Here is a 17,057-nt window from a genome sequence, read left to right as displayed (position 1 = left end):
GTATTAATCACCGTTACATAGCAAAGCATTAAAGTCACTGAAGTTCTCAGGAGCTAATTGTGTTTTCCTTGTAATCATTACTTTCAAACAAGCAGTATTTCATTGGTTTGTTTTGGATGCCAGAATTGACCCTAGGGTCAATTGACACATGCAAAGCAAATGCTCTACCATTGGCCTGAATTCCCTAGGAAGCAATATATTAAAGTGTAAAATTGTCTTTACTTCAAGGTAACAGTTTGCTGAATTGGATTCTGTTCCTGTCAGTGATGTTTGTTTTTGTTTCCTTTGCAGCATTCATTCAGTCGGAGAGCATAATAGAAGTGCTGCGCTTTGACGATGGAGGGCTGCTGCAGGTAATTCTCCTGAGTGAGACGCGACTGTTAGTTTTCTTTAAAAATGTAGCTGCATTCCCTCAAGTACAGCTTATTAGTTGTAGGTGGTCAGTGGAGTCATGGCATAACCCTCCTACTAGAATTACCTTTTAAAGCGAGCATTTCTCTAAAAAGTAAACTCCTTTTAGCATGGAGGCTATATAAGTAAGTCATAGTTTTGGTAAGTGTGTTTCCTGTAGATATGAGGGTGTGTGAGAGGCAGGCTAAATGAGATTGAGTCTGAGCTGTCTGGTAGATAGACACTGTGTGAGACACTGGGTCTGTCTGTCCTCAGCACTTGTCTAGGAAGCAGCAGCTGTGCTGAGTGGATGTTGGTGTCTTCTGTCTGGGCATCCTTTGCTGGCCATGCTCTGTCTTTAAGGGCATTCAGCATGAAGTAGAATGTGGAATCTGATTATATTCTGCCCTTCCTCTCAAACCTAGTCCAGACACTGCAAACTCATTCTCCAGAGCTGTGGAACTGAGAAGGCTCCTTCACCAGTGGCTGCCTTTGTTTTGTTTTCTTGAAAAGCCTCTTTTTTTAATCTTTTTTTTTTTTTTTTTATAGCCAAGGTGTCCTCAAACCTGTGATCCTTCTGCCTCAGCCTCCTGAGTAGTAGGACTACAGGTATATGCCTCATGTCCATTTCAGCTTTCTGGTTTTTTTTTAATTAAATTTGTTCTTTGACATTTTCATACGTGAAAACAATGCATTCTGATGACTCTCACCCCACCCTCCTCTGTGTGCTTTCTTCAGTCCCCCCCCCCTTCTTCTCCGCAGACAGGTCCTTTTCATTCTTGTGTTTAAGAACCCAGTGTGTTTAACCATGGCCATCTGTGGGACTGTGGAGGCCTTCACTGGGGCCATGTGGGATTTCGTGCCAAAACTCTGGGGTTTTGGACTGTTTCCTCCCTTTCCCTAAGATTTGACATACCAGATGCTTGCCATCACTTACCTGCTGTAATGATGGGCACCATGTTGTCAGGTAGCATGTCTGATAATATTTCATTCATTTTATATTCAAGGGAAACTGAGGTTTAAGAAAAGGGTCCAAGATCCCATAATTTTGTGGCCTGAGACTGACCTAGAGTGTCCATCTTTTTCCTCCCAGTGTGAACAGGATACATTTTTGACTCCTGTCTCATTAAATGACTTAAATCTTCTGAGATAGGATCTCACACTGTAGCTTGTGGTTGGCGTGGAGCTTGCTTGCAGACTAAACATGATTTTTTTTTTTTTTTGCTCCAGCCTTCCAAGTGTTAAGATTACAGGTGTGATCTACCACACCTGGCTAAAGTCTGAAAAGACTTTCCTGTGGCTTATCATAAAGGCAGGAAAGTAAAAGCTTTCCTGATCCGGATCGGGACAGTACAGGAAACAGTTCTGCTGAGGTGGCATCTGCTGCTGTCTCAGCTACAAGAGAGCCTTCCTAAGACTCTTGCTGTGTGCAGTGAGCTATACCTCATGTCCCCTTTGCTCAGCTCAGGCAAATTGTTAATCTGATAGTAAAGCGTGCCAAACTAAGAAACTGTCAAAATCTTGCTTTTCTGTCTTTATGAGCTAAGGAAAATAACTTGCACAAAGGTAACCTGGTTAGTACTCAACTTGCTAGCCATCTTCCTACTGTCAGAACGCTTTCCGTAGCACAAGGCGTGCGGTTTCTCAGGTGTACCCATTCCATTTACCATAATAGGCCTGAAAGCATAATCTCTTAGCTGTGCTTTCTGCAGTTGCACTCTAGCCCTGTCCCTCCTGTTTAGCCAGGCTGCTAAGATTTGCCATATAGAATAGGTAAGGACCAAAGGATTCCTAAAATGGGCAGAGATCCAGAGTAATCTGCACCACAGCAGGAAGTAGACTGAGCAGGACAGGATGCAGTGGCTGCCCACTTTACACAGAATTTCACCCTCATGGATTAGAATGGTTTTTCCCATTTTGTCAGTTTCAGGACAGCCAGGGCTAACAGAGAAACCCTGTCTCCACACACACACACAAGTGTTAGAGTATGACTTTAGTACCTTCATAGTAGAGTATATACAATTTAATTTTTTTTTTAATTTGCACCTAAATTACAGCCTTTAAGTTTGATTTAAGATTGATTTATTTTTTTAAAGGATCAGTTATGAGCTGTAATTCCTATGCAGGTGCATAAACTGTGGTAGGGAATTTGTACATCAATCTCTATGTCCATACCACCCAGCTTAAGTACTAAGAGTAGCAACAAGTCACCAGTGATCTCAGACATTGGCCATTACTCTGAATTTCTTGGTTTTTCCTACAGTTGTAACCATCTGAGCTTTTAAGCTGTAAAATGCTATAGTTTCACTTGTGGTTTCAAGTTCACGTTACTTATACTGTTTTTGGCTCCTTTTATTCAGAATTACGTTTCTCGGGTCTGTGTGAATGACAGACTTGTTTTAATTGCAGCTTCCACAGTATATGGAAGTATTTGTGTATCGTTTCTGTGGTTGTAGATGGAAACTAGTTTTCAGCTATTAATTATGAATAAAGCCTTTTCACTGTAAAGCTGTGTGTTTCTCATAGAATAAGCTGTGGTTACTAGGTTATATGTCTTCAGCTGAAAAATCTTTTTTCACATTTTGTTTTGCATGTGTATATGTTTGTGGGTGTTTGTGAAAGTCAGAGGATAGCCAGTGGGAATTTATTCACTTTCAGCCATGTGGTTCCAGGCGGTCAGTCTTGATGGTAGATGCCTTTACCTGCCAAGCCATCTGTGGCTTTGGGTTTTAATAGACAGTGCCAGTAGTTTTCCAAAGTGGTGTTTCTAGTTTACATTCCCATCATCAGAAATTCCTTGATTTACTTTTAAGTAAATACATTAAATAAATTACATTTGTCTATTTTAGGTTTCATGCATGCTCTGTCTCTCTCTATTGTTTAGTAGGAACTCCTTATAGATTTTTGGATACAGCTCTTTATTGGGACCCTAATCAATCAGTAACAAACTTCATTTCACTCTCTAAATCTTTAGTGGTTGTGTGTATTGGAAATGTCTATTTGATAGCAATCAGGCATTTCCACTGGGCTGCCCTCAGGGACCTAGCTGCAACTGCATGTTCTCACCCGCTGCTGCTGGGTGGATCAGGCGGGCTAGTGCCTGTCTCGTTTGGCCTCTCAGGTCTCAGTCTCTGTCTCTGTTTCTGTCTCTCTCTCCTCCCCTTCTCCTCCATTTTTCTGTCTGCCTGTCAGCCTAATCTATTTCTATTACTCCGAGATGGCCTTTTGCTCTTCCTCCCTTCCCCAGTAAACCTTTTACACTAGATCTGTTGTTTGCCATAATTTTTCAGTGGCACACCTTGGCATAGGGCCGCCAAAGGTACCCCTCCCTTCGCCTCTTTATCCTGTCAGTATTCTTACTGGATGGGTTGTTCTTTTGACCTAGGTAATTGTGACTTCAAATAAATGCTTTATTCATGAAGAGTAGCCTGTCAGCTTTTGCTACATTTAATATGTCTTGTGTCTGGCTGAGGAACAGCAACATCAGGTTAGATCCCCAGCAAGCACATAGAAACTCCAGGCATGGTGGCACACACCTGTAGTAGCAGAGCTGGCACCCACTGGCCAGCCAGCCCAGCCTGTCAGTGAGCTCCAAGTCCCAGGAAGAGACTTTCTCTCAAAAACAAGGGAATGGATGACTTCCTAAATAGAACAGCCAAGGCTGACTCCGGGCCTCAGCATGCATGTGTGAGCTTACATGCGTGTTGCACCGTCACACACAAACATGCACACACCCGTGCTTGCACACACCCCGTGCTTGCACACACTAATTAATTTCACAAAGATCATGAAGCTCTTCTCAAGTATGCTCTTAAATTTAGAATTTCATTCCTCTACTCTCCTTAGTTCAGCTGCAGCTCCTGAAGTAATTTTCATTGGTGGCAGAGACCAGCTTTCCCTTTTTCATATTCAGTTGCTTTAGTTCCTTTACTGGGTGTTCTCCAGTCCCTTCTTACCCTGTTAGCAGGGTAAGTTACACATCTCTTACTGAAGTGACACATCTCCTCCTCAGCTGGTTGTGCATGTGAGATCTTGTTTCTGGGCACCAGTTTCTGTCCACCCTAATCCCATGGCCTGTTTATCTCCCAATTACAGTTTTTAAAGTTGTGACTTTGTCTCCTTTCACTTAGATGTGGTTCTTGGTAATGCCTTGTCCTAACGTGCTTTGCCTTCAGTGTGCACTTCTAAAATTCATGTGCACTCTGGGGGTTTTCATAGGATTACATAGGACCTGGAGAAAAGTGTGGAGAGAATTAAAAATCTTTGTTGGAAACTAAGTCAGTGTATGCTGTGCAGAATAGTAATAGCACCCTGACAAATGCAGTGTGCAGAACACTCTGTCAGTGCTAGGGGCCAGAGCACAGAAGCTGGCATCTCTTCCGTAGCTTCCGAGTTCCTGGTTGTGAACCATTCCCGCAGGGCACTCAGCTACGGTGCTGTGTCATTCCTGTGCAAGGGCCTGCCATCTCTAGGCCTCCCGTCAGCAGGCCCAGCTGAGCTGCCAGCTCACAGCAGCATCCCTCATCCCTCCTGTGAATGAGCTTCTGGACAACTCACCAGCACATCTGAACCCTCCTATGGTTGCAACTTGAGATTATGCTTGACTATACACACAAAGCAGACATGTGTGAGAACTAGTGACTTAGGCTCCATCAACTCCACAATGGGGGCAATGATAATAAGTTGCTTTAAGCCGCTAAACTTTGGAAGGCTTACTTTGTAGCAGTAGATTCCAGAATACTAGTGTGATTGAAACCTGGCTGCTTTGTACTCATTTTTCTTCCATTGTCTCAGAAATTGCCTTTTGTATATCTGTGTAACGAGAACCTAATCAGAGCTCTGTGTACCAGAGCTTGTAGATGGTAAACTTACCCATGTGGTGGGAAAGTGCGGTGTGCTGATGACAGAAAGCACATGTCTGTGTTCAGGTCACTGTCCCTTTGGGACCAAACCAGAATTGTTCAGTGGAGTGTTACTTGAGCTCTGTTGCTGTCGCAGTGAACAACCGAGCCTGGAGATCTGGGCAACTTGTCCTCACAGCCCAGGGCCCCCAGGGTGCGCAGCTGGGTATGCAGAGAGGCTTGCTCCATTGGCACGTTCTCATCAGACTCCGCCTACCAAGAAGTGGGATTGTATTTGAGTGCTCCAGGAGTAGTGTTTCCATTGCTTCTCACGGGAAGATATGTCACATCATGCTGTCTTGCTGTCTTAGGAAGGATTTTCTTAGGTAGGTATTCATAGTTTTGGAAATGAAGCACTGCAGTACTGCTCCTGTTTAGCATCTAAGAAAGAGGCTGCAGTCTTTAGCAAGAGAGAAGGATCTGGGACTGATTTGTACAAAGGCTGAGAATATTCGCCTTCAATTTTAATAAGGTTGGAGCCTTGGATTACAAAAGAGACATTTGTGAATGCTTAAAGAAAATTTGGAAAACATAGGAAAGTGATATTTATTGGGTATTGCCAAGTCCTAGGCATGCTCTATTTTTTGTTGTCGTTTCTCTAGAAATCAGTCTTAGTGTCTTGTCTGAGCTGGACAAGCACGTTGTCACTGAGCGATGGCCCTGGCCTCTAAATCTCAAGTGTGTGTTACAGGCTTAGGTGAGCAGATTAATGTACAGAAAGTAAGTGAATTAACCAAATAAGTGACTAGAAAGTGATAAAATAAGGATTCAGCACCAAGCATTTTTCCTCTAAAATCTGTGTGCTTGGACCCGAGAGAATTATTCCATGTCCCACTACCCAAATATGACAAAGATTGATGTCTGGATTAATTCCTTTTGGTGCTTATCTCTGCAAGCATAGTTTTGTTTTCTTACACTACTGCTATACAGTTTTACAGCATAGCAATTAATTTGATACCACAAATAGCTATTTTTCATCAAGACAAGGGCTACTGGAAATACTCATTATTGGTATGATTTATAATGCAAAAAGGTGTTATTACAAATAAAAAAATTATGGGGGCTGGAAGATGGCTCAGTCAATTAAGTCCTGACTGCCTGAGGACCTGAACTGGGATTCTAAAAACGCGCAGGCATGGTGCATATAACCTGAGCCCACGGTACAGGGAAAAATGACATTAGGATCCTTGGAGCCCACTGGCAAATCTGTGAGCCCCACATTCAGTGAGAAGAGACCCTCGTCTGAAGACATAAGATGGAGAACAAGAGAGAAAAATGCCCATCATTGACGTGTACCACACACACACACACACACACATGCACACACGTGCGCACACAGAAATACAGATGGAAACTGTAACTAGTGACAGCTCATAAAGTTCAGGGTATAGCATGTTGTTAGTCTTGGAAAATTTACGTTTTGAGCCAAGTAGTTCATTGTTTGGGGAGTCAAGGGAAGACTGCCTTGTACATCCTCGAGTGGATAGTAGACCTCTGCTCTCTGTCCACATGATGGTACTAGCACATGCTTGCGGCAATTAAACATGCTTCTTGAGGTCTGCCCAGCATGTGCAGGGCCCTGGGTCCATCCCTGAAAGCCCCTAGACTCAGCCCGCATGGGTCCCTGTGTCCTAGCTGTGGAAGTAATTGGCTGTTGTGTATGGCGTTTATGATGAGAACCGACGGTGCCTGAGAGTATATGACATGTGCTTACGCAGAGGCCAGTGTTTAAGTGGAACCCTCTGCTTTTCTCCCCTGGGTCCTATTGAGGGGTGGGGAGCTGTCTGAGAGGTCATGTTCACATTGGTCTGGAATTGGCAGCCCAGGGTGAGTGTGGCGTGCGTGCAGTGTGAACTGCAGGTGGGAAGGAGTCCCTGATGGCCTGTTCTGGATAGGCAGGGGAGGAGGCTAATTCGCATCGACTCAGAAATTACGCTAGTGGTGGTCATTGGTGCTAGACAGGTAACTGTACATGATAGAGGTATTTTCTAGGCCCAAGACACTACTGCTCTGCCCTGTCTTGGGGTGTGATAGGTCAAAGGTCCTTTCCCTCAGCTGGTAAAGTCTGATTACCACCTGCAGACCTTTATTCTTCAGTGCAGTAACCCTCTTTTTCAGATGGCCACGGACCATTTACTCTTTTCTACATACATTCTCCCTCAAGTGTGTATGTGCACCACTTGCGTGCCTGGTGCCCACGAAGGTCAAAGGTGGGCATCAGATCCCCTGAAACTGGACTTTCGGATGGTTGTGAGCCACCCTGTGGGTTCTGGGAACCGAGTCTAGGTCCTCAGCAGGAACAAGTGCTCTTTACCTCTGAGCTGTTTCTCCAGCCTCTGCTCTTCTGGAGTGAGGTAGCTATTTTTGTGCTTTGTTTACATTTCGGTCCCCACCCCCTTTCTTTCACTGCTGTGTTTAAGAAACTCATGGTCTGAAACCTTCTGTGGTGCAGCGACTCTGCTCACAGCTGTCATTTGCTTTCTTACGTTGCTTTGTCACACGCCCTGTCTCTGTTCATTCTGATGTGCCTTGTTTGTAGTTACACATTAGCTTCTGACGTCGTTCAGTCTACTAAAGGCGTGTTCAGTTTCTTCCACCTAATTTTTATGCTTTCTGTTGTGCTGCCCCGTCTTTAGGTTCAATTTTAAGATACACGTTAAAGGCAAGTTTAGCTTTTATTTCTCAAATTACCTCATAATCAAAATAGCATTTACTATAATTTCCTTTCCGTACTTGGGGCATAGTGTCTGCCTGCTTTGAGGCGTTAATTAGTATAGCTAAATGATATTCCATTGTGTCTAGCTTATACTTCAATTAGAAGTATTTATTTATTCTTCTAATCTTATTTCTTATTGAATATCAACTAATTTTTCATAAGAGGATGTCTTGGGGTTTCTATTGCTGTGAAAAGACACCGTGACCATGGCAGCTCTTACAAAATTAAATGTTTATTTAATTGGGGCTGGCTTATAGTTTCAGGGGTTTAGTTCATTACATCCATGACAGTGAGCAGGCAGACAGGGTGCTGGAGGAGCTGAGAGTTCTACATCTGGATTCTTAGGCAGCTGGAGGGGCTGTAAGCCACACTGGATAGAGCTTGAGTATATGAGACCTCAAAGCCCATCCCTACAGAGACACACTTCCTCCAGCAAAGCCACACCTCCTAATAGTGTCACTCCTATGGGCCAAGCATTCGAATACATGAGTCTGTGGGGGCCACACCTGTTTAAACCACCACCGATGGTTTCCTGCTTTGTAATTTATCATCATGAGTAATTTTGCTTTTTTGTCTCTGTGATCTTTTGCTGCATTATCCTTATGATGTTTTATTCCTCAAAAAGTGTACAGGGTAGTAGGTTACTTGCATTTTGTTTCTGTTTGCATGGGAGCACAGCTCCTTATGCTCACATTTTTTGGTCACCCTTTATTGATCCATGAACAGCACACAGTGTACATGTTTAAATTACACAGATTGAAAAGGTTGCTGCTGGGCATGATGGTGCCGTCAGGGCCGCAGAGGCAGGCGTTGCTCTGTGAGTTTGAGGCCAAAGTGGTCTATAAAGTGAGTCCAGGACAGCCAGGACTACACAGAGAAAACCCTACTTCGAACAAGCCAAAAAGAACACAGAAAAAGAAAGGTTGACATGCGCTTTTCCATCTGGCCAGTCATAACTGCAGTCCAATAGTGAGCACACACACCTCCCCCCCGAACTTTCATTCTCCATCTCTAGGCAACGTCTATTCAGCTTCCGTCCTGAGTTCCGGCATTCGCCATGCTAATTGTGAGGTTTCCCTATGCTCTCGTACATATCGAGAACTTTGTTTTTGTTTCTGAGGAACAGTCGTTTACCTGGCAGCAAAACCTTGGGCTGTTGTAGTATTGAGTTACCGCAAAGCTGTTGTTACATGCGTAACAAGTCATCGTGTAGATAATGCTTTTGTTTCTAGAACTTCCGCACAGTTGCTGTATTTTCTTAAATTTTTTTTTTCTGAGATTAATTTGTATCCATTGTATAGAATAGGGTTAAACGTTCATGTTTCCTCACCACATCATCTGGGTCTTCTGGCGCTAAGAAGACATTTGGTTCTCTATTGACTGTCATTGATGGCTTTGTTGAAAATTAGGTGATTGTACACATGTCCATTTCTGGACCTGCCAAGTCTCATTAATCTATTTTTAGCCACTACTACTGTCTTGCCTTTGTTACTAGAGGATTTTGTGTAGAAACCATGTGACTCAGACATAGAACTGCCATTTGAAGCCTGCAGCTCAGCAGTGTTCACACAGTTGGACAGTGCCTACCCTGACCCAACTTCTTCCTTCCAAGCTCAGATCCCTTACCCATGTGGAGGGTGCCATCTAAATGTTGCTGTGGCTTCTTTCCTTAAATTCGTGCGTTTATTCGTTCATTCATTGATTCATTCATTCATTCTTTTAGACAGTGCATCCCAACCACCACCTCCCCTCTTTCCCAGAGCCATTGTTCCTCAGTTTTCCTTCAGAAAAGAGCAAGCCTCCCAGTCATATCAGCCGAACACAACCTAACAAGTTGCAATAAGACTAGGTACAAACCACATTAGGGTCTCACAAAAACCCAGTCTAATCAACCACAGCATGTGGACAGAAGACTTAGGGCAGGGTCTGTGTTTGTCCCTCAGTCGCTGTGAAGCCCTGTGAGCTCTGCTTAGTTGATTCTGTGGGCCTTGTTCTCCTGGTGTCCTCATCCTTCCGGCTCCCACAATCCTCCTCCCCCTCTTCTGAGTGGTTCCCCAAGTGCAGTGTTTGGATGTGTGCCTCTGCCTCTGCTCCTGTCAGCTGCTGGAGGAGGCCGTGGCTGCGCTCCCGCCTTGCCTTGCAACCTTATTTTCTGCAGCCAAATAAACTTGCAGTCTGTGTTTTGGATGTACCGTGTTCTTTCCTCTTATAGTACCCATGTGGCTTCCGTGTCGCTGTTCTTTCAGAGTTTAGTTGTAACCATCAGCTCCTCAGACGTACTTTCCTCATGTATGTCACTTCTTCAGTCCCTTTCACAGCAGCTTCCCAATATTTCTGTAATCATTTCTCAATGTATAAATATTTATATATCACTTACGTGGTTTCCCCCTGTATCTTCAGCTCCATAAGGGCAGCAGCCAAAGACACCACCAGCACCGCACTGGAGGAGTACGCGCCCTGGGGCTCATGACCTCACATGTTGTAAAGGAGACTTCCCTACAGGATTTGCATTGTTTGCCAAACATAAGGAAATCAGTAACATTAGTTTGTGATGTTCCGTATATACCTAAGATTGGATCAAATTATTCTCATTTTAATTACATAGTGTGGCCTGTTATTTATATGATTATGGGACCAGGTTTAACCTGAAAATCAACTGTAGGAATAGGATGAAAGTAAAAGATACAATGAAATATTTTGATATTTCTTCTATCTATAATATAAAACTTTGGTTTTAACATTTTCATTCTTATTTTCTTCCTTTTATAGACCGAGACAACACTTGGCCTCAGCTCATATCAGCAGAAGAGGTAAGTAGGGCTTATGTCTGTCGGCACGCAAACATGTTTCCTCTCCTCTGCAGTTAGTGCCTGCAGGACTCTTGCTCACTTTCTGGGACTGTTTTCTGATAAGCAGGCAATATTATAAAAACATTTTGTCATGTTTCTCATTTTGTTGTTTGTTTTGCTTGCTTTGGACTCTGGCTGGCTGGGAACGTAGACCAGGTTGGCCTGAGACTTACAGAGATCTGCCTGCTCTGCCTCCCAAGTGCTAGGATTAAGGGTGTGCACCACCACACTTGGCTTTATGCTGTGTGTTTCTAAATATTGTGTGTGGAAAACCAAGTTTAAATGTGAGTTCTCATGTGGTACAGATATAACACACTGCTCTAGAATTGTTTTTGTGACTGTAACAAGACCTGGGGTAGTTGACTGGAAAAGAGAAAAGGTTTGTTTGACTCACAGTTTTGGAAATTGAACGCCCAGCATAGCACGCCAAAACTGCTCCTTATCCCCAGCATCAAAGATAGAGAAAGGGTCGCACGAGCTCCTTCAAAGGCACACTCCCAGTGACCGAGAGACCTCTTGTCAAGTCCAGCCTGCACAGTCTCTCTGGGACCAAGCCCAAACATGGGCCTTTCAGGGACATGGAAGATCTAAGCTGCAGCTCTGCCCCGGCCATATAGAAAGGTCTTTACTCAGAACAGAGGTGCCCTTGTCCTATCAGAGTATCAGGTTTGTAAGTCTGTAGTGGCTTCTCTTGAGTTCTAGAACTAACACATCTAGAACCAACACAGTAGAAAAGCACACCTCAATTCCAGCAGGTTGAAAATTAGCCATGGAATACGCGGGTTTATGGTTATGGAGGCGATATTCATCCATTATCACAATCTGGGCTTAGAACTGGAGAGATGGCTCAGTGGTTAAGAGCATGTCTGCTGTTGCAGAGGAACTGGGTTCAGCTCCCAACACCTACATGGCACGCTCTTCTGACCTGACAGTCTAGCATTGTATTCTCTTTGATTTGTCTCATTGAATAGGGAATCTTTCAGCATTTGCTCTATTTTCTCTGTGGCCCTGCTTTTCCCAGCACTCGAAAGGAAGAGGCAGGCGCATCTCTAGCCTAGTCTATAAAGCAAGTTCTAGCACAGCCAAGGCTACACAGAGAAACCCTGTCTCAAAAAAACAACAAAACAAACAAACCAACAAAATGTGAAGGAGGTGAGGATCCCTTTGAAGCACTGGGAAAGAAAGTTGCCGTGATTGATAGTAACTGGTAAGGAAGTGTCAGAAAGAAAGGAGAGATTGGTCAGCAGTGTCTTAGAGTCCTCTGTATGCTAGAGTTGTACATGTACCCTCCTCAGGGTCTTGGAGAACAGCAGAGATACAAATCTGACGTGGTTCATTTGTGGAGAACTCCAGGGCACTGGAAAAGAGTATGGAAATCAGTGTTGGCGTTGTTGTTCTGGGATATGGAACCCTAGACACAAATGCCCTGAATGGTGTCTGTCCTAGTCTTTTAGCCAAGGTGACGGTTAACTTCTGACTTCAGACTCTGTCTACTGACTGAGCGTTGCCTGGCGTGAGGGCATCTGTTTTGCATGGTCTGTTAGAGACTGAGCCTTTGGTGGGAGATTAGGAATCAGAGCACCTGAGTTACCAGTTCACCAGTTTATCCTTACATGAAACTCTGGGCAAAATTTTTCTTTACAAATTGGATAATTAATTCACCATGTGGCATTACATCTAGTGTAAGCAGTGCAATTAAAGGCTGTTCTGAGATGAAATGTGAACATTTTTTCAGGTGCTAGCAGCTTGCAGGTTTAAGCAGATGACTGAAAGTTGTGGGGCTTTGATGATTCGTTCATTCAGTCATTCAGCAAATATTTATCTGGATTCTAAGGTGCAGCAGGCATTGTTCTAACCACTGACAGTCATTCTCTGTTGCAGTAAAATAAGCTGTCAGTACTCCAGCAGTCTTAAAACAGGATTCTTTGAGGTCGAAGTCAGGACAGGATGCCATCCAAAGCTGCAGACTGGAGTTTGGGCGAGCTTGGTGGCCCCTCTGTGACATGGTGCTTCTGAAGGGGAGGCAGGCAGGATCTCTGAGGCTAGCCAGATTAGTCTTATTGGTAAGCTTCACGTTCCAGTAAGAGACTTTGCCTCAATGTGTAATGTGGAAAGTGATAAAGACACTCAACTTCTGCACACACACACACACGCTCTACATACATGCCCCAAAACGCACATAAGATAACATCTTTTGAAGTGTCACATGGAAAAATTGCCATTGTAGAATGCTACACTCTTCAAAAATATACTTTAAAGATGAAGACATTTCAAGACTATTGTGGCTAAAACAGAAACACTTGTCTAGCAAACTGGCACTTTAGGAAGTGTTAAAGGCTGAAGATAATTAAGCCATTCCAGATTTAACAATAGAATGAAGAATGTCAGAGAAGTCAAAATGTGTTGATACATATAGAAATGTTTCCTAATTAAAATTTTAATAGGTAGATGATTTATTAAAAAAAATAAACTTTATGAGATGTACTGCATGGCATGCATCCCTTGTATAACAAAGTTGAAAGACAGGAGCAGAGGATGGAAGAGTTGAGCTCTGATCTGCCGTCTGTGAAGTGCTACATTATTGATAGACAGTGATAAGATGAACCCTGGAACTATTAAGATCACTTTAAAAGAGAACAAAGACATACAGCTAATACACTAGTCACAGATAAAATGTTAACTAAAAGATTGTTCAGTTGTTATATTTTAAAAGGTAGGAGAGGAGAACAAAGGGACCAAAGAGCAGTTAAAACGAACAAACTAGAAAGCAAGCAGCAGCATGATAGACTGTCTAGACCCAGTGAGTGACACAGTATGTTGGCATACTTTTTAAAAACTCTTCTATTTACAGTTCTTTTCTCTTTTCTCCCTACTGCCCCCCAATCCCTTCCAACACCAGGTAGGAGAGAGAAAGGAATGGTTAGTGGGAGAGGGGGCGCAGTTCTTTCTTAGCTGCTTCCTGCTGTCAGGGTCATCAGGTTCCTTGGAGCCAGGCCAATCCTCATTTCAGGAAATCTCCCATCTTTTTGTTTCACAACAGCAAGCAGGGGCAGCAAGGGGGAAGCAGCAGCCTTGCTCTTTCTCCAAGCTCTATACTCTCTGGGCCCTGGCATTTACTTTCTCTTTCCAGAATCCTCAGAGTTAAACTCTCTACAGCTGGCAAAGAGCTCCTTTCGGAGCCTGCATGAGACAAATAATCTGCTGCTGTGACCATCTGAATCAGTCCCACATCCACACCTGGGACCCAAACAAAACCATGTTTACACCCACAATAGTAGTATGAAGTGTTTGAGCATCAGGGGTCAGATTTCATTAAAAGAAAGAAGCATGCACGTGTTCTGTACAAAGAACTGCTTTGTTTAAACCTGTGCTTACTACTTCACCTCTGTAACAGTGTTCTAGTCTTCAGGGATTTCAGTGTATTGTGAACACATTCACCTCCTCTCCCCCTCCCATTCCTTCCCACCCAACTTTGAGATTATTGTTTCTTTCCTCTCCCTCTCCAGTGGAATCCAGTTTGTGCTGCTCAGCTGGCCTTAGGAGTGGCTCCTGCCCTGGTGCATGATACACCTAATAGGTCACATCATAAAGAAAAGTGACTTTCCTTCCCCTAGCAACTACCAGATGTCAATAGCACACCGACTGGTGGGATTTTGTGCCCACCCTCTCCACCTCTGCGCTGGGATTTTATTGGGCTGGAGCTTGTTTGGGTTGTATGCATGCTGTCATAATTGCTCTGAGTTCATATCTGCATTTGCCCTGTTCTTTCCTTTGTTCTCTACCACCTTTGGCTCTTAAGATTTTCCTCTCTGAAGAGCCCTGAACCTTGAGAGGAGGGGTGTGATATGAATGTTCCATTTAGGGCTGAGCATACCACAGTCAGTTGTCTCACTAATGTCTTTCCTTATATTTAATTTTCCTGACTCTTACATGGAATAAATGATTTGTTTTTCTTATCTTTCTAAATGACTTTGAAAAACAAAGGAACAAAAAGAAGCAGTGTTCACTTATTTAGCCCGGGCCAGTCATCAACTCATTTCTAATAGACAGTAGTGTACCTGTACATAAACGCTGAAAGTGTAAAATATTTGGGATAAAGTGTCAGTGTTAGCGTATAGGCAGCCTGCTTCTGGGTTGCCTGGTAACCTATGATGTCATCGTGTGTCACCCACCAGGTGTGTGGCTCAGTTACGCACAAGATATAAAAGGATCAGCCTGCTGCTTTGTCTGTCTCTTTCTTTCTCCTCCTCTCTTGCTCTCTCTTGCTCTCTTCCCTTTCTCTGTCAGAGCATCCTCCCACCCCCAATTTGTCCCTCTGTCTCTTTCTGTCTCTGTCTCTGCCCTCATGGCTCACTCTGGCCCTAACTCTCTTCTGCTTCCCTTCCCTTGAATAAACTCTTTCATGTAATATCTATTGTGGCATTGTTTTTAAAATTATAACAGTCCTTAGAGTTATTTGCAATCTGGGCAAATTTTTCTTAAGATATCAAGAACATGTACTATAAAAGAAAAATGATAAATTAGACTTCATTAAAATTAAAAATTTTTGCTGTTGAAGATACAACTATCAAAAAGGTCAAGGGGAGCGTGTCGCCTGCACCCATATCCCAGAGTGTCAGTCACACACAGCAGCCTGAGCTCAGACAGCACCTCATCTAAGAGAGGAGACAGCGCAGAACACACCCTGCAACAAAGACAAGTGGCCTAATGAGTAAGGAAAAGGTGTTTGCTATCGTTAGTTTGTGGAATTCCCATCAAACTGCAGTGTGTTGATGCATACCGTGTATTACACAGGCTGAGTCCTGCCCGCTTATCTAAGGGGCTGCTCCTCTGTCTCTAAAAAAAATCAGATTGGAAACTACTTAATTGTTGAAATTGTTGATGGTTGTCAATTTTTACTTGCCCATCCTCTGTCTGTGTCTGTAATGGTGCTTTGTGAGTCCGCATATAGAAAGGTAGTTGACAGATGTGAGAGACTGTGGTTACAAGTTCACGTTCCTGCTCTCTGTACTACACGGAATGAGTCAGATTCCGAAGGTGGGACCTTGTAATTGGCATTTCTAGGAATTCTAGGTGTTTGGGTTAACGTGGACCACTTTTTTTTTTTTTTTTAAAGAAATACTGTGTCCAGGTGTGGTATCTCTCCCCACCAGCTGTAAATTCAGCAGTTGGGAGGCTGAGCCATGAAGAGCACAAGAATTCAGGACCAGCCTTAATACAGACTAAGACCCTCTCTCAAACCCTGCCCCAGAGTGGGTCAGAGTGCCTTCTTTTAGTTAGTAGTTAATTCTAAGCAGACAACTGTAGACTTCCTAACTTAACACTTCTTCAGCACCAAGGAGGTCATACAGATTTTATTTGGAAGTGATGTGCTCAACTTTAACCCAACAGTTAACCAAACAATAGAGTTCATTTCCCCAGGATTTCATTGTTTGCTAGCTTGAAATCAGAAAAGTCTTCAGTTTCTGTCTCCAAATCTGGAGGGGTGGGTGTGTGTGTTTGTCTGTCTGTGTCTCTCTGTGTGTGTCCGCCTGTCTTTGTGTTTGTCTCTGTCTGTGTGTGCACGTGAGCGTATGTGTGTTGGCCAGAAGCTAGCCTCAGACATTGCTCTTCAGGCATCTTCCACCTTTTCTTTGTGAGGCAGAATCATTCACTGCCTTGCAATTGGCCGGTTAGTCTAGGCTGACAGACCAGCAAGCCCCCCAGACCCGACTTCTGTCCATCTCCCTTGTGTTGGGATTATCAATTTGCTTCACCATGCCTGACTTTTTTCTTGTTGGTTCTGGGGATCAAACTGACGTCCTTCTGCTTACAGGGCATTTTACTAAGAAAGCTCCCCAGCCCTGCTAATAATTTTTCATAAAATTTTAGAAGACAGGTGTATTGATAATTCAGAGGAAATAATTGCTAAAGAAAACATGAAAGCTATGACAACACCCCAGATAGGCTTGCATTGAAATCGACAAAGGAATATATATCATTTTTCGTATTATCTATTTCCTCAATTTATTTTTTAGCATCACTTTCAAACATTTGAACGCTGTTAATACAGTATTAAATGGTGTCTTGCCATACGTAAGTCAACATGATAGAATCATTTCATCATCTGCGCATACATGACAACTGTGTTACTACATTGTTTTGTTTTGTTTTTAAACAAGGCAATATTTGTGCCTGCTTGTATTGAGCCATTTAAAATTA

General features: G+C 43.3%; 1 protein-coding gene across 2 annotated transcripts in view; it reads left to right on the top strand.

Moving 5' to 3' along the window:
- Tmem131 (transmembrane protein 131) overlaps positions 1–17,057 on the top strand; it is a 136,195-nt gene that overhangs the window by 39,275 nt on the left and 79,863 nt on the right. For both annotated transcript variants that reach the window (XM_055606926.1, XM_055606916.1), the window contains exons 2-3: positions 292–353; positions 10,777–10,817. In XM_055606926.1, the coding sequence (XP_055462901.1) occupies positions 292–353; positions 10,777–10,817 (103 nt within the window). The remainder of the gene's footprint in view (positions 1–291; positions 354–10,776; positions 10,818–17,057) is intronic.

This window comes from Psammomys obesus, unplaced genomic scaffold, assembly GCF_907164565.1.
Source record: "Psammomys obesus unplaced genomic scaffold, mPsaObe1.curated_primary_1811, whole genome shotgun sequence".
Lineage (NCBI taxonomy): Eukaryota > Metazoa > Chordata > Mammalia > Rodentia > Muridae > Psammomys > Psammomys obesus.
Note: the sequence above shows the minus strand (reverse complement) of the source record. Positions and strands in the feature narration are given on the sequence as shown.